The sequence below is a fragment of the Gopherus flavomarginatus genome, chromosome 5 (assembly GCF_025201925.1).
Source record: "Gopherus flavomarginatus isolate rGopFla2 chromosome 5, rGopFla2.mat.asm, whole genome shotgun sequence".
Classification (NCBI taxonomy): domain Eukaryota; kingdom Metazoa; phylum Chordata; order Testudines; family Testudinidae; genus Gopherus; species Gopherus flavomarginatus.
The window spans coordinates 43,066,638-43,093,770 of record NC_066621.1 but is presented as its reverse complement, the minus strand read 5'-3'; the positions used below and the strand labels follow the sequence as shown (position 1 = coordinate 43,093,770).

Genomic DNA, 27,133 nt, shown 5'->3' with positions numbered 1-27,133 from the left:
TCCCAGGAGCAGCCACCCTGCAGTGGGAGGTGAGGCAGCAGCCAGAGCTACTGACACAACCAGAGACTGAGGCTTGTCATCAAACATCAACTAAGCCCCTCTCCCCTTCATGCTGCCAGGATTGTCTCACACAGGAACAAGCAGAACAAAGTGGCTGGTGCCCAGGGGACTGGACAGGGCGAGATGACCAGACCCTGGGGGTGGAGGTAGGCAGTCTGTGTCGCCGGCACTTTCCTGGAATTATGCTCTTGTGCGGCTTTAGGAAAAGTTGACTTTTGCCCAGTTTCTGTCCTGGATTCCCCCTCACTCCCCACTGATGTGCTTTAAAAGCACTGAGCGGCTTTCAGCGTCAGCTGAGAATTGGCTGATTTCCAGGGCTTGAGGCTGACCGGCAGTGCCTGGGAAGATTTCTGCCTGCTGGGAGGTGGAGCCCAGAGAAGGCTTTTGGTGGGGAAGAATTCCAGAATCCACCCCCCTGGTCTCTGTTAGCCCAAACCCACAACTAGACTCATCTTCACCAGCTACCACTTCCCTGCAGGGAGAAGACAGGTCACATTAAGAGGCATATATAAGGGGAATATATAAGCATCTGCACCTGTCAGGAGGTAGGACTACTGGGCGTGAGCAGCAGGGAGGAGGCCTGAGGTTGGGTGACAGGTGGAGGGACATCTTCAGGCACTTTGCGGGTGGGGGTTGTTTTGTTGTAGGAGATCATTTTCGTGGCAGGAGAGAGAAGTGGAGGAGCCCGGCCATTCAGGGCTCAGAGTCCTGGAGATCTGCTTCAGTGTGCTAAGGATCAATGTTGCCAAGCTAGCGCCTCTCACATGCTGATTGCTTGGCGTGGTGGAAGGCACAGCTCCCTGAGAGTGGGATGGTGAAAGGTGAGATGAGAGTGTCCTTTGCCTGCATTACTGTGCACTGATTTAACAGGAATGTCATACGATCTCTTCACTGTGTGTTTAACTAGAGGCTTGTTCCTTTGCAAGGTGCAGGCAGGAATGACTCTCTCGTGTCTGTCCTCTGCAGGATCTCAGCTCCTGATAGAGCTTCAGGAAGGGCCTTCTAATCCAAAGCCCTAGAGCCATAACAGCAGTGAAATGAGTGGAGCGAGGTTTTCCCACTTCAAATGTGCACACATCAAGAATGACTCCGTGGATGCTTTCACACCGTCTGTGTTCAAGTGTAATAGAAGTTGCCCAAAATCTCACTGTATACCTATTTGCCTTGCAATAATTGCACAGTTAGAAGTGTGGGGGAATCGCTGTAGCTCCCCCTGTCAAGTGGAACTGAGAATTTGCTGTACTATATCAGGTTCTTAATCTAATTTGGTATCGCCCTTGGATTAGGTAGTCAAATGGTCTGATCTAGGACAGATGTGTCTAATTCTGCAGGCTGCTATGTCTAGGCGATTGTATTCATTTCTCACCATTTTGCTAAGTGCATCCAGCTCACAAAGTTTTAGAAAGACACAGGCCCAAAGGTCTTTCCTCCCGCCCCATATTGCAGCAAAAACTCACACTGAAGGCAGCAAGAATTACAAACATCATGAGAGAAGAACAGAGCCCGGTGTGAATTATCACACCAAACTGGGACATCTGGTCGGCTGAAAACCTATACAAGTAAAAGCAGCAGAAATTAAGGCATCTTTTGTCTGCACTGCCGAATGGTCCACTCCAGAGACACTGGGGCAATTTTCACCTTTTGCTGAAGAACTGAAACAGGATCACACATTAAAACCAGTAGACGTTATCCCAAAAGAATTGATTTCCTGGACGTGGGGTTGGCACTGGTGAATTTCACACCTGCCCATTTCTGGGTTAGAGGAGCGAGAACAAAGAGACATCTGCTCCGGCTCTATAATAAACGAGCTGTGTGTGATATTATTACATACATTTAGAGAGCAACCACCACCATGCTATCCCTGGATAGGGACAGCAAAGAACGTTGCATGCCTGCTGCTAAAACAAAGTAAAGCCCTTCCCTTGCAGAGGATAGAACCCAGGCTGTCAGTGGCCAAAGCTTTACCCAGCAAACCAGACATGGTTGTTGAAGCTGAGTTTTATTATAATGGAATGCAGCTAGTGTACAGTTCAACAGTCGACTAGGGTTATTTCTTCGAGAGAAACGCAAGTCATGTTATTTACATCACAGATCTTTAGCAAATCCATCATACGTAGCAAAGCTATATTCTGGAAGGGACAGTCCTATACTCACAGGGATGATAGGGAGAAGGAGACCCAAAAGGAAGTTTCTGTCTCTAATTTCTATGATTTTTTAGAAAGCCAAGAATATGTTTTGCAAAGCCCTCGTGCGTGAAGGCACTGGGAGAGACATTGCTAGCTGGAAGCCAAGCATGTGTCAATGGCTGGCTGCTCCCTAGTGAGGCATTTGTTCATGAAGAAAGTTGTCAGTAGGATACAAAAATTCTATACATCATGGCAGTGACCACAGAGATCTCTCCACCCAGCCCGCAACAGCAGATTTTGCTCCCTGGTGAGCATGTCTGAATTGGTACCTGGTACAAAGATGGGACAATTAATAACTAGACAAAGAATCAGTTCTTCTGTGCCTCACCAGATTCCTCTCTCTGCTCCATTTAATCCACATTTAGAATTACCAGCCCAGATGTTTGGTCTTCCTCATATACACTGAAACCTCTTCCACTAGACATCTAGTGTTCTGTTCACTATTCAACCACGCTATAAAGCAATGCCATTAAGATGGAGTAATCCCCACAGAGATTAATATTTCACTGGCTCCTAGAATGGATGAGTGTGGTTACCAGGTGATTGTTAGCACAGGTTTCAGTAGGGGGTCTCACTGGAAATGCAGTCTCCTTGTTTTGCGATGCGCAGTAACTCAAATGCATTCTACAGAGACTGGCAGTAGAGGAGAGTGTACACATACTGGCTTCTAAGAAAATTCAGCAGGGAACAGATGGTGCTTAAAATGAAAAATCCTCTTGGATTGACAGAGTCCCTTAACGGGCCTAGGTCTGTAGACGTTAGCTGCAGATCCTGTAAAAATATTCCGTTCATCAGAAGTGATATGGAAATTTAAATCAAATGCTAGATTTATTAGGAATGTGCAAGAAGCCTGCATGTCCCTCCCCTAGGAGATGGAGGACCCAAAGTGAGACAAAGAACACAAGATGCATAGATTCAGCAAAGAGTGCAGCAACCACAACAACAACAAAAACACAACCCCACCCAACCCACATTAAAATGTGCCTGGATCTTTTAGGCTGAAGTAGGACAGCAAAACCTGAAATCTTTGCCTTTCCTGGCCTAAGATGTTATTTACTGTGCTATTTAAAGGACACTTTCTCAAGTAGCTTAAACCAAAAATGGTTTCACAAAACCTGGGATTAATAGGCATATTTTTAATACAATGTCACTGTAAGCGGTTTTCTCTTTTACATTTAAACATTTCTCTGTAGTACAAGATGCAGGGTCAGTGCCTGACAGACAGGAAGGGAGACAGCTATAGTTTAAATGCAGAAAAATAAAGCAGAGAGAACATTCGCTTTCTATAGTTGAGGTGTCACTAGTAATTAGTCGGTAACATGGGATTGCAACAGCTCAAACAGGCCACTGTACAGCCAGCAAATCTATTTTATGTATCAAATCTATCTACTTATATGGCCCTCATTACTGGGGCATAGGAGCATCTCACCAACTTTAACATCCTATCGCCCCTGCGAGATAGGGAAGTGCTATTATTCCCATTTCACAGGTGGGACACTGAGGCACAGAGAGATTAAGCTTTTTGCTTAAAGTCACAGTCGTCTGTAGCAGAGCATTAAACCTAGGTCTCCTAGGCAAGCACCCTAACCACTAGACCATCCTTCCTCTCATAATCAAATGGAAACTTTTGGTTACTACCCATCACAGCTTGGGGGCAGGTAGGGGAAGGTCACACCAACATCCTAGAAGGGCTCCAATCCCCTGAGCCATTAAGTCTCCTTCTGTCTGTGCAGGTCCGGCTCCAGCTTTTCTGCCACACCAAGCGGCAAAAAAAAAAAAAAAAGACGAGTGGCGGCACTTTGGCAGCAGCTCAACCGCGTCGCTTCTTCTGTGGCAGTTCGGTGGTTGGTCCTCCCTCTCTTCCTCTTTGGCGGCAATTTGGTGGCAGCTCGAAGAGGAAGAGAGGGAATGAGGGCCCTGCTGCCGAATTTCTGCTGAAGACCCGGATGTGCCGCCCCGACACTGGATGGAGTGCTGCCCCTTTGAATTGGCTGCCCCAAGAACCTGCTTGCTAAGCTGGTGCCTGGAGCCAGTCCTGCATCTGTGTCTTTGTAGCACACACACCTTACTATTAGAATGCCTTGCCCCCAGCCCTATGGAGAGCGACAGCAAGATTCCCATCATGCAACTCTCACAGGGATATTGCCAACTTGAAAATCCCCTTTCTGTCTCACAGTTGTCCCTTGTTATTGTTAAAAGTGACGCCTAAGAACACTTCAAGTGAAAGAGATTCCAGGAAAGTGTTGGTCTTCTCAGTTTATTTCACTTTGTGCATAGTCCATTTCACTGGTTTCCTGTATAGCTGCTAGTCAGTTTCCCCGGCTTCTGTGAATCTTTCAGGACAGCCATGAGAAAGACAAAAATTGCAAACACTAACAGAGAAATAGCATTGAAAAAACACACAGATTGACAGGTAGGCAGGGGTAGGGCACCAAACTGCTTTTAATTTCTATTTTGAAATCAACTCAATTTCAAATTGATGGCACTCCTTTAAATTTTGAATCCATTTGGGGGCTGGCACTTTTCACAGAGATTTTGTTCTTCTTTTCTCACTTGATTTATTTTCCTCAGGGTAAAAAAGTGAATAAAAAGTCTAGAGAGCAGTAAGAGGGAAAACACGGTCCTTTGATAGTTTCTCCATCATCTGAGCTAGAGACATACATCTAAGACATTTATAACAGTCAGAAATAAGGCTCTTTCAATACGGCCACTTGATCTCTGTGTCAGTAGGCTCCCCATGCTCACCAAAGTAGTCACTCAGAGGATCTGAGCAGGCTGCAGGTGGAATGAAACATTCAGTGCTGAGTGTTTGTGTGCAAGTCTTTGAGAGTCAAACTCAGCTGGTGGGGTCACAGTGGTGTGACCTCCGAGGCACTAAGGGCTTCATTCTGCACCACTGCAATCAATGAGAACTTTGCCATTGATTTTGATGGGTGCAGAATTAGGTCCTAAGTAAGTGTGGGAAATGGGGTGGGGGCAGGGAATGCTGGAAACACTTTGAAGAAGTTTGCCGAAGCAGGATCTGGCTACTTTCCAGGCTAGTGGCATCCATACACCAACAACTGTATGTAATCAAAGCATCCAGTGTTGGCCACCAGTGGAGATAACAGACATGGCTGGCCGGACCCTTGGTCTGACCTGCTTTGACAAATCCAATGTCCATTATATGGCCTAAGTTGTGGATGTTGTGTTCATGGAATGGAGAGATCAATAGCCAGGCAGAATGACAGCATGTGCTGTGCAAGCTTCCTGCCAATTCTACCAATGCATCTCAATTTTGCGCTACAGCAGACCTTGGTAATCATGGCCTGGGCACTAACACAGGTCTGCACCTCGGTCCTAGCCTGCAGTGCCCCCAAGCCTCTCCTGAGCGGAGCCTGCCAATTGTGTTAAATTCGGTCGCAGTTTGTGATGTGCACAGAATGGGGAGGAGGAGGAGGAGGAGGGAGACCCCCCCCCCAAATGAGTTTTCACTGCTGAATCTAAGCAAGGAAGTAAACCCCTGGGCTTTACAGGTGAATGGCTGATGTACCAACCCCAATGAGCCACACACCTCTTGCTAATTCCCTGTAGGAAGCCAGCATAGATCTGCATTGTGACCTTCCTGGAATACAGATGCCTGAAAGGACCCACCCTTGCAACATACAGTGCTCTCTAGACTGGGAAGGTGAGCAGCCTGCAGCCTGTCCATTGCCAATCCAGGCTGCTACAGGGCACTGTTCTCTCCCACACCTGCCCATGTGGGGGCTCACTCCGGTATGTAGTCCCTGAAGGAGTTGAAGCTGAGGCTCCGGCCGCCCGAGTTCAGGGTGGAGTTGGCATGCATCTTTGGAATCTTTTCCATCAGCTTAGACACGGCCCTCCTCTTGAAGGAGCCCGGGGAGAAGTGCCCCTGTCTCATCAGCTCATTATACAGGGTGTTGAACACCACCACGGTCTCTTCATAGCTGTCCCTGGTGGAGATCTCATAAAAAGGAAGCTTCAGGGCTTTGGAGAGGTTCTCACCATCCTCACAAGACACCATTCGGTCAAACTGCAGGTCCTTCTTGTTGCCAACAATCACCACGGGCGGCTGGTCACTCCCACTGCTCCGCTTGGGGCTCGAGTGGATGTGGTTGATGAGGAAGCACAGCCTCATGACCTCGTCGAAACTGCACCGGTCGGTCACAGAGTATACCACGGCAAAGCCGTCGCCCCACTTGATCTTCTCCTCGATCTGCAAGGAGTCTTCCTCCTTAGGTGGGGAGAACAGAAATCAGCATCACCTCGCGAGGCAGTTTTTTAATGCCATGAGCTCAAAATGTTTTACCAAAACTGGACCACCTCCTGCTTTCGTTCCCACTGGGGTCAATGGTAAAACTCAATAGTGCACAGCACCCTGTAATACCATTCTGGGGTATCAATACTGATTCGAGGCCAAAAGGCCACCGACACCATCTCTTGCAGAGTGGTTATTGGAGGATGACCATCTAAGCACTGACCCAGTATGACACAGCTCAGCTTATGACATCTGATTGGCAGCAAGCCACTGTGCAGAAATAATTAATTTACAGGCAGCCATGCCAGAAAGCCTCTGGGCATCTTAACAAGAAATAACTAAACATGATCACAATGCAACATGCCTCTCACAAAGAACCCTCCACTGCTGCTAGCAAATCAAAGAGTCTTTGTGTGTTCTCTATGGTTGCGTTTACTCTAGCTCCGTAGCCACATGGTCCCTCAAGCTCTATGTGTGGCTTGTGTTTTCATCCTCTCTAGTCTAGCCACAATACTGCTGCTATAGGGCGTGAGCCAAGCTCACTGACGTCACTGGAAAGACTCCCATTCATGTCTGGGGAGTTTGGGTCAGGCTCCAAGCCACCTTCTTCACCCACTGCTCTGACCACGTCACCTTCCTCCTCCCCAGCCCCTGCACTGACTTCCTGCCTTTTACCACATTGAGTTCAAGGTCCTTGTCCTCCCCTTCAAGGCCCTGCATAATTTCACTCCCACCCACAGCTCCACTGCTATTTCCTCTTCCTCTCTGCACTCCTCAAAATCACTTAGTGTTGCTGCCTCTTTGGTCTCCTTTGCCCACCCTCCGGCTTCCCCTCTTCCTTTGCTTTGTATTCAGAGCAGACTTCTGCCACTGGCCAGCCATAGGGCCCCTCTCTGTCCTTTCAACGCCACCTCTGCTGCTGCTGAGCTGTTTCCTGGCAGGGATGGGGGCTTCTTGTATGTCCTGTAAAGTATAATGTACATTTACAGCGTGCTGTTAAAAATAGGGGTCAGGAGGTTGGGTTAAAGTGGCTCCCTTGGCTTGAATTTAACCTGTGTAAGTATATCTGGGTAAATGTAGACAGGCTGGTCTTAGGTAGCCTGCCTCTGGCTACCCAAAGTGGGGTTATGTGTCCCTCAGCACAGGGGATCACTCTTCTCTTCATGTGTGGGTATTGGATATTCCCAAACACTGCAGATAAAATGGGGCTGTGTTGTACACAGCAAAGGAAAAGAGAGAGAGAGAGAGAGAGAGAATCAATGGGCAACCTATGAATTATGTGGATGAAATCCCATCAAAGGGTTCTGGTGACGTCAAAAAGCACAAAAGCAAAGCTGGAGTCCCCCAGCGCATCCCTCCCCTGTGCCCCAAGATGGAGTCACAGCCTCACCATTCAATATTTCACACATTGGGGAGAGTCTGGGATCTCTGTCTGGCATAAGTGCTGCTTTCAAATCTCTTCTTCCATTGGCGCTGGCTTCCTACGCTGTTCCGGCCAGTGCCCCTCCCTGCCACCCTGGTCTGCTGCTGTCAGATGGCCTTTGCTGGGACCGCTCAAGTGACCGTCCAGCAAGTGCCAACACTAACTAGTTAAGCCTCAAGTATCAGAGGGGTAGCCATGTTAATCTGGATCTGTAAAAGTAGCAAAAAGAGTCCTGTGGCACCTTATAGACTAACAGACATATTGGAGCATGAGCTTTCATGGGTGAATACCCGCTTCGTCAGATGCATGGTTAAGCCTCGTAACACAGAGATACTACTCTCAGGGCAACTGCAGCACATTCCTAGCTGCGATCCATCTGTCCTAATGCAAGCATGGGGCCAACAACACCACCACAGACTGAAAAGACAATGCCCCACCCTTGGGACCATTTCTAGTTAGTATTTTCTGACTTCGATTGTCCATTAAGCGGTGACCGTGACCGTACCTGTCCTGCTGTGTCGAGAATCTCAAAGTGCACCATCTCCCCATCGATGACAGCCGTGTGTCTGTAAATCATTTCTGTAGGAAACAAAGATGTGTGAGAACTCCCTGATCCCTGCACAGAGCACGGGTGGATTCCACTCCGTACAGTCAGGTGAAGAGCTAAATGAGAAGGCACAGATGACACAAAAGGGGGACTCAGAAATTCTCTGCTCACTGAAAAGAGTCACCAGCCTGCCCATGACACAGCAACTGCCTGATGCACCAAACTGAACAGGCAGACTCTGAGCCCACTCTCGGTGCCCCCAAAGCTAATGGGGACTTTGCCGGTGACTTCAAAAGGATACAGGGTCAGGACCTCTTAAAGGAGACACTGTCAGAGCACAACCTTCTCATCTACAGAAAACATGACATGCAGAAGTTCACAGTGAGCAGTGCAAAAAGCTGCCATCTTTCCTTCCACACATTGTTCTCATATCAAACGCCCAAACCTCCCCTGAGTTTAGCATCAGCAGGTTCTGACAAGTCTTATTAGCTCATCTTCGCCCAAGGGCATCCCTCTGTTGTCTGAGATCTAGAAGGTGATAACAGAGCGTGTTGGGTCAGAGGAAGGGATTTGCATATCCTGTACAATCTTTTTATACATAAATCTGTTTGTGTTGCATGTGTTTTGGCAACACTTTCCTAGCTCCTTTTCCTATTTATCAAAGAATCTGTGTTTTAAAGACTGTTTTCTCTCTTGCAACCCACCTTTGCCCCCAACCCTTTGCCCCGTCCTGTGGGGAATTCAAAAGGCAAGATTTCTGTTGTCACAGCTAATTCTGTGACAATCAACTATAATGCCACACAAACAGAATAGTGATGTCACTCTGGGATCAAGCAACCCTGGCGCTTAAGGGAGAAAAGCCCTTATTCAACAAACACAAGTATCTTCAGTAACAGCCATGGGAGCACAGAAGCATCTCATTCAAATCTCATTCCTTTATGTCCATCTGTCAATGCCCTTCCCTCCAAAAGCCCTGACTACAATAGAGAGTAATATCAATGTGTGTCTATAATCCAATTGATCTAACTCCTACTGTGTTCGTCTACATTGTAAACGAAACACTGTTGGATGGTTTTGCCTTATATCCACAGTGGCACTGTTTTGTATTGGTTGTGATAGGCCACCTTCTGGGTATAGGTCCCAGAGTTCCCGGCACTGCTCCCTGGTGTGTTGCATTCTGGGTAATTTTTCTGCAAGGACCGGTGGATCTTGGGATGGCAGTGGGAGAGCTATCTGCACTGAAGTTTTTTCCATTTTCAACAAATGGAAAGTTGAACCATCCACGTGAGATTCCTGTGGTGCTTCTAAGTCCTCTGGAGATGGATTCCATCTGCCCCAAACTAGACCCACATGTGGCCCTGGCCTCATATGCAAGGCCATTGAGCCAAAGACAAAGACAAGAAAGTAAAGGAAAAAAAAACAAAAAAATCCAAGCCACACCAGCAGCCTTTCTGCTGTTGGCAGTGCAAGGGTGGGAGAGACCGCAGCGATCAGTGGCTTCAGACTGCTAGGAACAAAAGGGATAGGAAGAGAATGAGGGTGATTTCATTGCCAGCAAAGAGGGACTTAAAAGCTATGAGTCCTTTCAAGCTATATTTAAAAATAATTTATTTTAATACTGCTGTTCAGCCCCACTGGCGCTGCTAATCCACACCCTCTAGCTTGCCTACATTCTGGCTCATATTACACACAAATAGGATAGGAGGAGATCTTGCTTTTCTAAACAAGAGATAAAAAATTGCACTGATGCTTGTATCTCTACTGGTTTTTCAACATAAAATATGGAGTGAAATGTTTAAAGCCTCACTAACATCTCCAGGAAATAAATCCCACAACATCCTGCTTAGTGACAACTCTGCAGAGAGAGAGAGCGAGCGCTCCAGGATTTCTCTTCCCCATTCTTTATTAATAGAAATGTGTATATGAAAACAGGATCTTTGCCCCTCCAGAGTCTATATCTTCTTGCTTCTGATTCCAAGAGACAGCATCGTCCAGTGGATGGATTACAGGGTGGACTCAGGAACACAAGTGTCATGGGAGCTGCTGGATATTTGGGACTTTTGAAAACCAGGCTCTTATTTAGGAGATTACAGAGTTAGGGGTCTACCGTTAGGCACCAAGTTTTGAAACTCTTGCCTTGAATGCTATTCCTGCCTCTGCCATTGATCATTGGGATAATACTTGCCTACGTACTTTGTGACAGGGTTTTGTGGACGTTAATTAATGTCTGTCAAGTGCTATCAAGGCTGAGCATTATTTCCCATTTGTTGGTGTCATTTTCTGGCTTGTGTCATCGCAGCTGTTGAGTCTTTGACCCTGTAACCTTTTCCTCTGGCTGCCCAAGTCTGTTCACACAGCTGCTAAAGCCATCTTCCCTCCCAGCCCATCTGCTCCTGTCCCTAAATCCCTCCATTGGTTCTGCACAAAACTCCACTTCATCCTCACCTTTAAGCTGTTAAATCTCACTCCCACTTACACCTCTGCTTTCAATCCCCCTAGATTCCTGTGTTCTTCCCAGTCCTCCTCATTTCCCTTTCTCCCCTATTCCTTTCTCTAAGTCTCAGACTTTCAGGCACACTGGCCCTCTCCTGCCCCGTTTCTCCTGTCTCATTTAGACTGTAAGCTCTTTGGGGCAGGGAACCAGCCACGTTCTCTGCAGCACCAGGTATATTTACAGCATTGTTTAAATATTTGGTAGCATTACAGAGACCAACTCCAAGTGAGGGAATAAGCAGCAGGCAGAGAGGAACTCTCAAAGGAAAACAAATTTACTTTGTACTAAGCATGTCTAGTCCTAACAAACGTGGAAAGCAAACTCAAGAAAGTACAAGATGGACAGGGAATTAGCAGGGTTGTTGATCTGAGTTTTCCATTAGGGATCACCCATTTCTTCAATGAAATGCAACAAGGCTGAGAAATTCCCAGGACACCCCCCACTCACCAAAACCCCTGCACTTGCACATGAAAACATTGTCCAGTGAATAACACGTACTCGACATAATGACTTATATTTAGAGTGACTAGCAGTTTTTGGATGCCCAACCTGACACAGTGGGCCTGATTTTCAGAAGGAGGGTGCTCAGACTGAACGCACCCAAATACGAGGGCATTGGAAATCACTTGGCCCTTTTGGCTCTGTGAGCTGAAAGCCTCTCTCCCCATAAAACAACCCCGAGGCCAAACTGCTTCCAGATTACTAAGCCTATATTTAATAGAGCAGTTACTATTCTTTGTACAGCACCTAGTGCGATGGAGTCCCTCAGCCCCACCATAACCCAAATAATAATGTTAATAAATAAAATAATAATAATAATATTAAATACTTGCTTACCTAGAGTAGGGTCATAATCCCCAATGAATCTCTTGGTGATGAATCTCACAGTTAGAGCTGCATTGGAGAAAAACAAAACAACCCCCCCTCGAAAGTCAGTTGTGATCAACAAGGCAAACTCAGTAAAACACTGATTAACTGAGACAGGAGGGCTCTGATGAGTTTGCTCCTCTCTGGAGTGAGGACATCCTCCAATCCTGAGCAAAGGCTGATGGTGGCATGCCCTGCTGGACTCAGCACAGGCAGTGGGAAGAGGTTCTTGATCTCAATCAGGTATACTAGTACCTAGGTTGTGAGTCAGTCAGGATTTCTCAAGAAGCTACTCCAAAGCGTAACCACGAGCATCAATAAACATTGTGTAACAAACAAATAGAACACAAAGTCTCTCTCCCGCACCTGGCAACGCTGCCACCTGAAAAGCTATGGGGCAGGGGAGAGCATATTAAAATGGCAGATTGGCCAAGACCTATTTTCAGTACGTTGAGAGTTTGAAGGCTGAAAACTGCAAGACTTACAGTAGATAGATTGGAAAGGATCTGAGGGTAACTTTACATTGACCAGCAAGCAGTTCTCTGCCAAAATCCAAAGTCGGGACTTGCCAGTGTTTAAACAGAAGAGCATAGACAGCCTGACTGGGCCTCTCTGCACCCTGGTTACCAGAGGAACTAACTAGAACTAAATGGTAGCCTAGCTGCTTCCAACAGAGAAGTTCACAATGTAGCCAACAGTCTGTTCTCCTGAGTGGTGGATGAGAACTGAGTTGGTATTGCCCAAAGTTGTTTTTATACAGGGGCCGCTTTACAAACACAGATCCCCAGAGCAGAGGTCAGATGTCTTTCTAAAGGATATGCTCTAGTTTAATGGCAGATTGCTGGGCTGAATGCAGGAGTCCCTGGGTAGAATTCCATAGCTTGTGCAATTCAGAAAGTCAGACTGGATGATCATAACGGTCTTTTCTGGCCTTAAAATCTATTGAAAGTATCCAACCACACAGCGACACAGATGGACTAAATTCTGGCCTAATTTACACCCTGGGCAATCCTTTCAGTCAGAAATGTATTTTTAGGGGTGCTTCTTAGTGCTTCTCTTAACCTTTGCATTTGTGCACAAATATTTCCCTCACACCCAGAAGCAATATCAACAGAAAATGAACCTGAGTCAATATACAGCAGTGCAGTGGCATTTGACAAGTTCCCTAAGAGCAGAGAGATCATGGAGACCCAGAGCTTTTTCACATGCTTCCTATTTCAACACCCTGTCCAACGGTGCATGTCACATTTTAAAATAACATTTCATAACTAATCCTGAGGAGACACATTGATTTCAATGGAGAGAGGTTTTCACCCACAGATTTTTAAGACCAGAACAGACCATTACGAGCAATCTAGTTGATCTCTTGCATAACACAGAATTTCACACAAAAACTCCTGCCCCGAATCTTATACTTTGCGACTGAACAAGAGCATATAATGTAGAAGCAGTCAAAGACTATTCTGGTGAGCACTCTAAAATACAGGTCATCACAATCCAATATACTTTTCTGTATGTGTGATACTTGCAAACAGTGCTTTGTGGCTCCGATCCTGCATGTGTATAACTTCACGCACAGTGAGTAGCCCAAGTGACCTCAGTGGGGCTATTTACGGCGCATGAAGTTCAGCATGTGCGCATGCTTTGGCAGGACAGAGGGATCTTGATGTATCACATCAGCCTAGACGACATAACTGTGCAGATATCCCGCCCTTCCTGGAGCAATCTGATGAATTTCCAATACTGTTTATTGAATGTTTTATTCTCAAGTTAAATATATCAAATGCAAATTGTATCAGCTTCTATATTCACATTCAATAAGTGAAGGGCTCAGCACCACAATAGTTGTAAAATGAGACAGCAACACCACATTTGTATTTTATATAATAAATTAGAGGAGCTTGGCAAACAAAGGGGGGGAAGATAGTTCAAAGCTAGGTTCTACCTATACTCGGCAATATCCTTTTAAAATGAGACGTACAACAAAACGACTATTAAAGAATATTTACGTTTGAGAACGTAGTGGAGAGTGGGGAAGAGCAAGACAGAAGGGTCAATACAAGGAATAACTTGAAATGTAGCCCAGACCCTTTCTCCTCACTCTTGTTTGCTGTCACTTACCCCTCACATGCCACATGTATGCTGCATTTATGCCTGGGAATGTCTATCCCCAGCACAGGGAAGGGATGTTGCTTTAGCTCGACCCTTCCCTACCTAGGCTTCGGAGGCCAAGCTCCGGCACGAGCTGCAACGTCAAAACACTGTCTACACAGTTTTCTTTAGAGCACTAACCCCTGCCCCGCTAGCCCAAGCCTGTGGACCCAGGCTGGGAGGCTTGCTGTAGGCATACCTGGGCCGAGGCCCCCAGGGGAGTTTGCTTTAGCCCTTCACAAATAACTGGATGGTGGCTGTGAAAATGTCTTTTTTCCCCTTTTGTATTTCCCAATCAGGCAGGCCCGGAAGCAGTAACAGAGATCAAATCATTCAGTTAAGGGTGTTGGGTGGGAACAGCCACAGAAGAGGAATGAACACAATTAAACCATTCTATCCAAGCATCCAATCTCCCTGCAATAGGGGGGCAGGAGGCCCAAATCCTTTGTGTCCAATGTAATGCTCAATTGAACCAGGACAAAGCCTAATGCTGGAGCGCTGGGCCAGTAGTTCCATCCCAACACTGCATCTGCCTAGTGCTTAATTTGTAATGAAAGAGGTGCCAGGGCTCAAGCAATTTTTTTATATTCATAACTGACGCAGCAAGCCTGAAGGTGCCTGGCTATGAACTGCCAAGCCCAGACGTGCCAGGGTTCAGCCCTGACAAGCCCTGGCACAAATTAAGCATTGCACATGCCCCTTTCTCCCTTCCCCTGCCATGGAAAAGTACTGGCTTGTGTCGTATCTTCCACATTCACTCTGAGCAGCCAGACTAACCCCAAAGCAGCCTCAAGAAAAGAACAATCCTCGAGGGAGGCCACCCAAGTGAAATGACAGGCTTGTAAAGGTGAAGTACAGCGGTCTGGGAACTAAATAAATGCCTCTTCGGAGTTGGCTGCAATGGGTTACTAGGTGACAAGGCTAGTCTCTGGGTGAGGCAGATGTCCTCTGGAGATTCCTAGAGAAATGCCCTCTCCAGCGGTGGGGAGAACCAGACTCTTGCTCACCTGCTTACATGGAGTGTGGAGGCTCAGCTGGCTACAGTCCAGGAGCATTCGGAAAGGAGGAAAGGCTCTCTGTAAAAAGTGAGCGACTGCAGTGCTGAAGTGTCAAACTCTGCCTTTCACCATAGAACGGGGGCAGGGGCAACAGCTGAACAAGCTTCTCCACCCCATCCTACCAATGTTCCTCTTCCCGGACCTTGAAGGATAAGCTGTGAGAGCGCAGTTTACTATAGAGTCCAAAGATTGACTGGACATGGACACTCAAGAGATGTCTATTGTCTCAGTGTTTCTACTGCAATGCTGATTCCTGGCTACTAGGAACTTGACTGAGTGCATCAAACAGTCAGCAGATGGCAATCACTCTTCCATGTGATGGGAAGGCGAGCCTCTATGCCTAGAGTAAAAAAGGGGGTACAGTGGGCAGCTAGACTAGGGGTCATTAAGGGTACAGTAGAAAAAATGCCCATTTAGGGTGGGATTTTCAGAAGCACTCAGCATTGTTCCCAGTGACTCCAAGGGAGCTCTAGACAGACAGCTTTTACACTGAATCTCTATTTTACTAGTTCCAGGGTGCCTGATAAATGCAGTGACGAGTAAAGAGGAACCAGCTCACGTTCACAAATGGCTCCCCAGAAATCTCAGAGAACAGGAGAGGAGGTTCTTAGGGATTGGTTTGCAGATGGGAGGGAAGGGGTGTGTTGTCATGAATTCAAATGCAAGAGTTTTCCAGGTGCAGGAGATCACATCACCGAGAGCAAAGCTCCGATGAGGGAAGACAAGGTGTGAGCTAATCACAGATTATAGTCAAATTAATGGCTGTGTGCCAGGTTACCAGAAACATTAAAAGTTAATACATCAAGGCTGAGTATCAAGATAAAGAACTAGCAGTTTACTGAACACTTCCAGCTTGGCTGAAAGTCTACACAAAAGCATCAAAGTCCCATATGGCCCTGTCCTAGCATGCACTGGGGCTGGACTCCGGGCTGGCTCTATTTCAGCTGCTCTGGAGTCCTGTTCTGGAATACAGAGGAGATCCTGCTTTGGCAGCTTATCCATGGTAATGGAGAGGTTGAGGACAAGTTCAAAGTGCTGGAAAGGAGGTATTTCAGAGACACAGCCAGTTGGTAATTAGTGTAGTCCCAGAAATGCCTTACTAAGGATGCAACAAGATGAGGTCAGGGTTCATGCTGATAGGGGAAAGCTGCTGGTGGTGGGTAAGGTTAAAGAAATCAATTGAATACTCCACAGGGGAGGCCAAGAACAGAAAGGCAAGGTTCACTGGTTCATTGTTTAGCAGGGAACAAGAGAGCAGATAGAATAGAAACCTGATCATCATCAGGGTGGAGAGATGATGTGATGCAAGGTGGAGGGCTTCCCTTCTGTCAGGAGCTGGAAATCACTGAGAGGGCAGGGGAGGAGGAATCTACATGCCTCATTATACACAAGAACTTAGCAAAGCACATACCCATGTGGAAGAAATGATCGTGGTTGTATGCTTTATGGGTAATGAGGGAGGGGCACACAAAGTGGAGGTTCAAGAAGTATTGACTTACTACTAGCCATACAAATACAGAGAGTTCAGCAGAGAAACAGACAGCCAGAGGCAGAAGGTATAGAACGTTAAGTGGGACACTAGAGACTCGCTCTATCCGGGAAAGGATAATTACCAGGGCACTAAGGTCAGGAACGTAGGTAATGTCGTGGACCCAGGCAGCCATGCAGAGGAAGTGGGTGGGGTCTTGTTGGTGAAAGAAGGCAGCAGTTAAAGCATGGATGGAGCAGAAACTGTGTGCTCCAGCCATTAGGGAATACAGTCAGACAGATTTCCCACTGTGAAAGAGCCGCAAGAATCATGGTCACTGAACCAGAGAGAACAATGAGGCTGGGAAGTGACTGAGCAAACACAAAAAGGATTTTCAAAGGGCCCTGATTCTACCTTGTCTGGACTCGGAGAGAAATAATGGTCTGCTCCTGCTCCCATACTATTAAATGGCACCACTCCCATTGGTTTCAATGGAACAAGAGTGTTGGACACACATCACACCGCGCTCAGAACACCAACAACATTCCAGCTGATAAGGAAAGAGCCATGCTGGAGCTCTTGGGAGGGAAAAGGGTTTCACTTTGTCTGGGGATGAGAAATGGACTCCTGCTCTGAAACAATAAAGTGCACCAGAGCAGTGGTTCACAACCTTTTGCTGAGACCACTGGAGAAGGGCATTTTTAGTGTGCAGCAGCAGGGTTTACATGGACACAGTGCGCAGCCAGTTAGCGCAACATTGATTTGCAGCCCAGGTTGCCATGAATTGAGTGTTCCTGTAGCCAAGCCTGTTTCATATCTCAGGGGTTTGAGCATTAGCCTGTTAAACTCAGGGGTGTGAGTTCAGCCCTTAAGGGGGAGACTTAGGTAGGGATTGGTCCTGCTTTGAGCAGGGGGTTGGACTAGATGATCTCCTGAGGTCCCTTCCAACCCTGATGTTCTATCAGTCCATTTTATTTTGAATATTCTATGCTTACACCTGCATTAAAAGTTGTTCAGTTTCATTGGATGGACCTATTATTTTTCCAGACTCTAGTCCATATATCAGGACACTTAGGAAGTTGCTTCTAAAGATCTTAGTTAATTATTTTTGCAAATCACACTGGACTTCCATACTATAGGGAATTTTTGAAATATAGTACTTGCTTTACCTGTTCTGGACTTTACATCAAACACAATCACCAGTATTGTGTATAAGGCTATGCAGATAAGGACATTTCTTAACAGTTTTCCAAGCAGATAAAATAGGTAAATTAATTTTCATAATATCTGTCTTCCATTTCTTGATAAGATGCATTTTCTTGGCAGAATTTGCAAGAACCTTTCTATTTTGTTATTAGGGTTTCCACCTTCCACAAAAAAGCGGGACATCTGAGGTAACTGTCCTGGATGAAATAATTTGGGACAATCCTGGAATATTGGGACAAGTGACAACACAACTTATAGATTTCCTGGGAAAACTACCTCAAAAGAGGGACGATTCTGGGAAAGTCTGGACAGGTAGCAATCCTATTTGCTGCATATCTTCAATTATTTTATTTATAAGACAGATACAATCTGCCAAGTCTACAACTGAAATCTCATCACCTATCTGTGCAATGCCTGTTTCCATACTGAGAGTCTATCACATCACAAAATCAATAGTGATTGCAAACCAAATGGTGGATAAGATGCAATGTCGCCTTACACCAGCGGGAACTGTAAACCAGCCTGTTGGCCCCTGGCATATCTTTACTTTACAGTAAGTGTTTTGATACACATTTTTAATCATTTTAACAACACAAGTTTATGGAGTCCCCAGAAAAGTTATCTGCCACAATGACTCTCTATTATTTATTAAATATTATGGGGAAAAATCCAAGGAGTCTTACAGGGCTCTAGCATCATTTTCCCTGTGTTGTAATTATTGACAAGAGACACAATACGCAGAAATACACTGTAGCTTAATAAAAGTGCCCAACAGGGCTCACTCAGAGCTGGATCCTGCAGCGGGTATTTATTTTCATTGTTAAGGACATTATTGATTTGTCAGAGAAAGGGTGAGACAGCGGAACAAATCAAACCTGATTCCTAGGAAGCACCTGATACTGTAGCACGCTCTCGGCAGTCTCCCAAAGCTGCAACACACGGTACTTTATTAAGACGGAGAACCAATTAAATTGATTAAAAATTGGCTTGAGCACAAGAGCACAACAGAAGTGGATGAGGGCAGAGAGGCGTGACAACGTTAAGACCTTTTTTGTTCATCGTGTACATAAGTGACCTTTCAGAGAGGGGGATTTAATAAGTGGGCATGGTCACACTTTATATTAAGGTTCCATTAATAAATGGTTAATAAATTATTCACAGTTGTTTTAATAAATCGTTAACTGATTGCTATAGAGACCAATAGGTTGCTTGTAATGACACTTTACAACCATCTATAATGCCATCTACCAATGTGCATATCGCTCTTTATATCGCGTTACTCAAGTCTGCTGCAACATGCTCCTGACATCTCTTAATCACTTACGAATCCTTAATAAACAGAACCTTCATGTGAAATATGACTGATTACACTGGCTAGTGTCAAAATTAGACAGCAGAAGATATGCAACCGGGGGAGAGGGGGAAGCAAACACATATTAAAGGATTTAGATATTCTGGATTTATAAGTTTTTACAGGTGACTTATGTCGTTCAATATCCAAACCTCTAAACTACAGATAAGCCTGAACCAAAGCTGCTCAACTTTGATGCTAGTCAGATCCAGATGCAGCTGGTCCCTGCCACCCTTCCAGCAATGGCTTTGACCATGGTTTTGTCCTGGTCACAGTGTTTTGCTGCTGGCACTGACACTTGTTGAGGATTTCCAGTCAACCACATCAAAGGATTGGCAGTTAAATTATTTTCAAGGAGTGAGTCACTTTCCTTCTGCAAACGTACCTTTCGCCATCTCTCAAGATTTTAATTGCTATTGCATGTGGAAGGGATTCACAGAGAGTGTCCCTGATAGCTCTCTAAACCTGACCTCTAATTTAACTGTGTGATTCCAAAAGGATCATTAACAGGACAATGCTGTCAAGTTACAAATCAGACTGCAGGAGGGGAGACGTGGAGCAGAGCTGATCCTAGCAGCACTTCAGATGATTGAAACCAAGGGGATTTAAAAAAAAAAAAACCAATTCATTTTTCATTTGCAGCGTTGTAGCCATGTTGATCCCAGGACATGAGAGATAAGGTGGGTGAGGTCATATCTTTTATTGGACCAGTTTCTGTTGGCGAACGAGACAAGCTTTTGAGCTATATAGGGCCGATGAAGAGCTCTGTGCAGCTTGAAAAGTCACCTTGTTCACTAACAGAAGCTGGTGCAATAAAAGATATTGCTTCACCCACCTTGTCTCTGGAATTCATGTCTCCTCATTTGTGGTGCCTGTTCAGCTTTTATATCTTTTTCAGTTTGGATAATGAAAACTACTCACTCTGGTTTTCATGCACTAACACAATGTGCGAGTTAAAAACAATCCAGGGAAACGTTTAAATCAAAACAAGAGTGGAAAGCATGGGACTCAGAGCCCTAGGTTCAAATCCAAGCACTGCTATATACTTCCTCTGTGACCTAGGGCAAGTCACTGAGTCTGTGCCTCAGTTCCTTAACTGCAAAATGGAGACAGTATTTCTTTTGTTTGTCTTGCCCATTTTTAGATTATAAAATATTCAGGGTATGGACAGTCTCCCAGTACAGAGCCTAGTACAATGAGGCCTAGATCTCAGCTGGGCCCTCAAAATGCCTCTGTAATACAAAAGTAAATAATAAATAATAAAATAATAAATAATCTACCTGAGCTGTCATCAAACATTTCCATGTCTTAAGCCCCAAATACAGGGCAGTAGGTCATCTTGTTAGTGAACACTGGGACATACATATAACTGCGGAGCTCTGCTAATATACTAGAACTGTGAACGCTGAGAGTTGAACAACAGCATGGTCCCAAGTATGAATCAAGCACCAGAATTCACCTTCCAATAAGTATGAAATTCCATCAGACTTCTAAGATTTGGCTTTGTCCAAGCAATGTTTCAAAATAACTATTTAAAGGCAAGCAATGGGAGACCTTTCTCCCCTTATCCCCATGCCTACAGTCTCTAGGGATGCTACCCAGCTAATTACTCACTCTCGTGATCTGTATTTTAAAGCCAAAAAGTAATCCAGATGTTAGTGTCATTTTGGAGACTGACTTATTTTAACATGCCATGGCAATAGCACAGTGTACAGACAAAAGCATCGGGAGTGAAGTCTAGACTTCACAGGGAATTTCCACCACTGGTGCAGCTGAACTGACGCAGAGCCATAATGTAAACATGCAAAGCCACTAGAAGCAATAGTTTGCACCAATGCAGTTCACTCCCTACTTGAAACTGAGCTAAGAGGCAACACTGCAAATCGTGGTTTATAGGCGCAGCACTGGCTGTCTGCACTGGAAAGGTATGTCTACACTGCAGCTGTGAGCAAGTCTCCTCGCCTGGGCAGACAGGCTTGTGTTAGTGAGCCTCGCGCAAGCATGCTAGAAAAAGCAGTGTGGACACTGCAGCACCAGCAGAGGCCTGCACTAGTCACCAGGCCTTGGCCCCAGAGGCAGGGTGGGTCCAAGCTCGGATAGTTAGCCTAAGCCTCTGCCAATGCCACAACCTCCACACAGCTATTTTACCACGTTTGTGCAAGACTCAAGCCTGTATACTCAAGCTGAGAGGCTCACTCTCAGCTGCAGTGTAGACAAAATCTTGGTTTGCACCGCTGCTGCTAGACAGGTGGCTGGCCAGTGATGGCTGCAGTCAGGGCAAATCCTCAGCGCAGACAAGCCCAAAAGCCATTAACCTTTCAAGTGCATTAGTCCACTTTGATCTTTTAAAATAAACAAACAAAAAATAAAACGCCACAGTCATTTTATAGATGAAAATAATTCTTTCTAGGATCAATGAAAATGGAAAATGGGAACCACCACCTTAACTGTAATGAGGGGTGGACTGAAATTCCCTGGCATCTGGTTAATCAAAACGTGTTCTCTCTGCAATGCTTTTCTCATATGTTATGGCTGATGAGTTATTAAAATGCATGTGAGAACCATATATGTTCAGCTTTGAGGTTATGATATTGACTAGCTGTTGGTCTGCAGGGTTTTCATACCAGCATTCTTCTGCATGAAACACAGTTCTTGTGACTGTATCATTTACTGTTCCATCTGTTCTTCCCACTTGCAATTACTAAAGCCTGGCCAGGATACCACATGTAGGTCCTGATTCTACAAGCAGCTGGGCGTGGGAGGATCCCTGCACCTACGTGGAGTCCCAGCAGGCTCTGCCCACATGAAACCTGGGAGTTCAGGGATTTTGACACTTAACACACCCATGTCAGAGACATATTCAGGGTGCTGTCTTTGTTGCAACTGTACCCCATAATAGGATACTGATGCTGCTCCTGCTGCTGCAGGGGGGACGGATAGCTCAGTAGGTTGAGCATTAGCCTGCTAAACCCAGAGCTGAGTTCAATCTTTGAGGGGGCCATTATAGGGATCTGGGTCAAAAATCTGTCTGGGGATTAGTCCCCCTTTGAGTGGGGGGTTGGACTAGATGACCTCCTGAGGTCCCTTCCAACCCTGATATTCAATGATGTTTTCCTATGAGAGGGTCCCTCCAATTTGGTATTCATTCCTTCCCCTGGTCTAAAATAGCCTATGGTGTTGACTTTTGAATCCTGCTGCAAAATCTGTCTATCTAGGAAGGTGTATGGGTGTGAGTATTTATTTGGTGCGAGAGGTTAGGATTTTACAGGAGCTGAAATGGAGGTGGTGTGATTTGCCTTCTTTTCTGTGTGGAGAAAGGCTATTGTTTTGCAACTACTGTTGGGTTTTTTAGAGACTAACAAATTTATTTGAGCATAAGCTTTTGTGGGCTACAGCCCACTGCATCGGATGCATGCAGTGGAAAATACAGTAGGAAGATTGTGTGTGTGTGTGTGTGTGTGTATATATATATATATATATATATATATATATATATACACACACACACAGAGAACATGAAACAAAGAGTGTGTATGGTAACACCCAAACAAGAGTATATGGTAACATCCATTGTTTCATGTTCTCTGTGTGTATGTATATGTATATACAGTAGGAAGAGATATATATATATAAATACAGTAGGAAGATATTATATATATCTTCCTACTGTATTTTCCACTGCATGCATCCGATGAAGTGGGCTGTAGCCCACGAAAGCTTATGCTCAAATACGTTTGTGAGTCTCTAAGGTGCCACAAATACTCCTGTTCTTTTTGCGGATACCGACTAACACGGCTGCTACTCTGAAACCTGTTGGGTTTTTGTTTCTTGCCTTAGTTGGATTGCATTTTTAAATCTCTTTCCATAGCCTCTAGAGCCTGGGCTTGAATTAAAAAAAAAATCATAAACTTAAGTTTATTTCACTTCCTTTTAAACAATGAAAAACTGCGATTTTTCATTGACATGAAAGGAAGGAATTCACCAGTTTACAAAGAAATACATTCAGTGGAAATGCACAACTAACAGAACATCTGCAGCCAAAGCAGAGTCTGTGTTGTGAACCAGACAGGGATACCATATCTGTAGAATATTTCTGGAGTGGGCAAATAAATGGGGGGGAAGTGATCTTTAAAACTTGCCATCTCTCTCCCCCACCCCAAAATTACCACAATACTTTTCCAGAGTTTACTATGGAAATTTGCATTTCAACTGCCAACACCACTGACCCCTAGTAACAGAGATAAAGTATGACTGTAACAGAGTAAACTTATATCTCCCATTATTAGTAGTATTACAGAAGCTCCTACAGCAGGGGTGGGCAAACTACGGCCCATGGGCCAGATCCGGCCCACGAGCCGTTTTAAGCTGGCCCACGAGCTGCACCACGCAGCTCAGCCCTGCTCTGGCTGGGGCACTGGGTCGGGGGCCACATGACACAGGTAGCCCTGCTCCGGCCAGGGTGCTGGGTCAGGGGCCGCACCAGCAGCTTGGCCCCACTCCAGTGCTCCGGCCAGGGCGCAGGGTTAAGGGCTGCACCACACGGCTCCTGCAAGCCACGGCATTACCCCACTCCAGCTCCCAAGCGCTTCAGTGGCCTCTCCGGCGCTCCAGTGGGAGCTGCACGGCAGTCCCTGCAGATGAGGCAGCATGCAGAGTCGCCTGTCTGTGTCTCAGCAAAGGAGCCAGATGGGGGACATGCTGCTGCTTCTGGGAGCTGCTTGAGGTAAGTGCCGCCCGGAGGCTGTACCCCTGAGCCCCTTCCATGCCCCAACCTCCTGTCCCGATCCCCCTTCTTCTCTCCAGACCCCTTGATTGCAGCCCAGAGCACCTTCCTGCACCCCAAACCTCTCATCCCCAGGCCCACCTCAGAGCTCGCATCCCCTCCTGTACCCCAACCCCAATTTGTGAGCATTCATGGCCTGCCATACAATTTCTACTCCCCAATGTGGCTCTTGGGCCAAAAAAGTTTGCCTGCCCCTGCTCTATAGGTTCTCAGCCCAATGTGCTAGGTGCTGTACAAACACATAGTAGAAAATGCCCCCCCCTCCAAAAATAGTTTACAATCTAAACAGACAAGACGGACAGATGGGGGTGGGGGAAAGCAAGCGACTTGTTTAAAGTCACAGCAGTTCAGTGATAGAACAAGGACTAGAAGAACCCAGCTCCCTGACCAGTGCTCTATCTACTAGACTACACAGTCTTTCAGTTCACAAACCTACCCAAACTTCAGCTTTAAAAAAGGCACTTAAAAGTGCAGTGAGAGTCATTCAACTTTTAACCCCCCCTCCAAACTTATAACTAAAGGATGTTAATGGCTTGCTTGCTTTAATTTACTAAATACAAACAGGAAATTCACAGTAACTGATGGAGTGTAAACCTGGCATTTACATTGTTTCCCCCAAAATATTATCTTTCATATGGCTAGAAGAGAGAGGACTCTGACTGAAAAGTCTAAGCCCAGCTGATCTCCAAGGAGCATTTGTGCAGGCGGGTGGTGACATGAGCCAAAAATCCTTTGGGTGCGATTCCCAGAAGCACTGAGCCTTCCGCAACTCCATCTGGAGTCAGTGGAAGCTTAGTACCTCCCCCTATGAGAACTCTTGTGTTTATTGCCTCCAGTCCCGCAATCTCCAGTCCACTGTCCTTTGCAAAGGCGGATTTTAGAAGCCGGGACTGCCTGCCTGCCCCCTTACAGAGCCCGTTTCTTTTCCTGTTTCGGAACGGCAATGGGAAGCATCTGATCGGCAACATTTCAGGCGTGGGGGAAGTGATCTATTCAGGCCCCCAGCGCACGAGTCTGCAGGGGAAGCCCATAACACACCTGCTGGGCGGGGGCTTTGGCGGGAAGGGTGGGGTTACAAAGTGCACCCACTTGGCAAACCTGACAGCACGAGGGCTGGGGAACTCCCTGCTGGGGCGCCAGGGGGAGCCTGAGTCCTCAGGGCGCCTGGGGGCGGTGATCTAAAGCCCGTGTCCGGCATCTCGGTCCATGCAGCCTCGCAAGCGGGGCGCTCGCGGCTGGGCACAAGCAGCCCGGGCTGGGCACAGGCAGCCTCCCCCGCCTGCTTCTCCCTTCCGCCGTCCGGCAAAGCCGGGAGGGAGCGGGGCAGTTGCCTGGCGGGGGGCCAGAGGCCCCCGGGCGCACGGCGGGCACGGTCCCTACCTGTTTTGCCCACGGCGCCCTGTCCCAGCACCACCAGCCGCAGGGTCCGGCCTTGGCTCAGGCTCACGGAGCGCCGCAGGGGCCGTGAGAAGCTCATGCTGCCGTCGGGGAAGGGGCTCAGGGCGCTGCCCGCTCCATGCTCCGCGGCCGCCGCGCTCCGGCTCCGGCTCGCTCCAAGTTAGCTCCCCGGCGCCCACAGTCTGCAGCGGGGGAGAACAGAGCTCCGCCCAGGAGGGACGGGCTGGCCGCCAGCGCCCCCGACTCCTCCCGGGATCCCAGCCCGTCAGTGCCGGAGCAGCGCTCGTGCCGCTCCCCAAGCCCCAGGGGGCCGGGATCTCCGCTCTCCCCTGCCGCAACCCAGTCCCCAGGGGCCGGGATCTCCTCTCTCCCCTGCCGCAACCCAATCCCCAGGGGGCCGGGATCTCCGCTCTCCCCTGCCGCAACCCAAGCCCCAGGGGCCGGGATCTCCGCTCTCCCCTGCCGCAACCCAAGCCCCAGGGGGCCGGGATCTCCGCTCTCCTCTGCCGCAACCCAATCCCCAGGGGGCCGGGATCTCCGCTCTCCCCTGCCGCAACCCAAGCCCCAGGGGGCCGGGATCTCCTCTCTCACCAGCCACTCCCCAATCCCCAGAGGCCGGGATCTCCGCTCTCCCCTGCCGCAACCCAAGCCCCAGGAGGCCGGGATCTCCGCTCTCCCCTGCCGTAACCCAAGCCCCAGGGGGCCGGGATCTCCGCTCTCCCCTGCCGCAACCCAAGCCCCAGGGGGCCGGGATCTCCTCTCTCACCAGCCACTCCCCAATCCCCAGAGGCCGGGATCTCCGCTCTCCCCTGCCGCAACCCAAGCCCCAGGAGGCCGGGATCTCCGCTCTCCCCTGCCACAACCCAAGCCCCAGGGGGTGGGATCTCCCTTTGTGAGGGGTTTGGGCCACAGAGACACCCCTCCACCCCCGGTACTGCTGCCTGAGGTGCTGAGACTACCTCTGAGCCTGTTTTCCCTGGCAGCTTGGGACTTCAGAACTCTGCCCTGTTGAGCTAGACGCACCAGGCTGCTGCAACACAGACCCAGGGTCTGACCCACCTGTCCCAAAGCTGCAGAATTAACTGAAACAGTTTAAGAAGTGTTCCTGTCTCTAGCATCCCGACACCCAGCTCCCAATGGGATCCAAACCCCAAATAAATCCATTTTACTCTGTATAAAGCTTATACAGGGTAAGCTCATAAATTGTTCACTTTCTGTAACACTTATAGAGAGATATGCATAGCTGTTTGCTCCCCCAGGTATTAATCACTTGCTCTAGGTTAATTAATAAGCAAAAAGTGATTTTATTAAGTATAAAAAGTAAGACTTAAGTGGTTCCAAGTAATAACAGACAGAACAAGTTACCAAGCACAATAAAACAAAAACACACAAGTCTAAGCCTAATACAGTAAGAAACTGATTACAGATAAAACCTCACACTCAAAGATGGTCCAATAAGCTTCTTTCACAGACCAGACTCCTTTCTAGTCTGGGCCCAATCCTTTCCCCAGTACAGTCCTTGTTAGTCACAGCCAGGGGCGGCTCCAGGCACCAATGCTCCAAGCGCGTGCCTGAGGCGGCAAGCCACGGGGGGCTCTCTGCCAATCGCCGCTAGGCCGGCAGGCAGCTGCCTTCAGCGGCTTCCCTGTGGAGGGTCCACTGGTCCCGTGGCTTCGGTGGACCCTCCGCAGGCGTGCCTGCAGAGGCTTTGCTGGTCCTGTGGCTTTGGTGGACCTTCCGCAGGTGTGCCTGCGGACAGGACTGATGCTAGAGTTTTTCGCGCCCTAGGTGCACGGCCATTTCGCCGCCCCACGCGCAGCTCCCACGGCTCCGGTGGAGCTGCCGCAGCCATTTTTGAGGAGGGTCCGTTGGTCTGCAGCTCC

General features: G+C 47.4%; 1 protein-coding gene across 1 annotated transcript; it reads right to left on the bottom strand.

The window, feature by feature from the left end:
- Nucleotides 1-3,049: 3,049 nt before the first annotated feature.
- Nucleotides 3,050-25,473, bottom strand: LOC127051083 (ras-related and estrogen-regulated growth inhibitor-like). The gene is made up of 4 exons (XM_050952965.1): nt 25,233-25,473; nt 11,806-11,862; nt 8,433-8,506; nt 3,050-6,480 (listed from the first exon to the last, which is right to left on the bottom strand). The coding sequence occupies exons 1-4, from the start codon at nt 25,327-25,329 to the stop codon at nt 5,995-5,997; spliced, it is 714 nt and encodes a 237-aa protein (XP_050808922.1). The 5' UTR covers nt 25,330-25,473; the 3' UTR covers nt 3,050-5,994.
- Nucleotides 25,474-27,133: the final 1,660 nt, after the last annotated feature.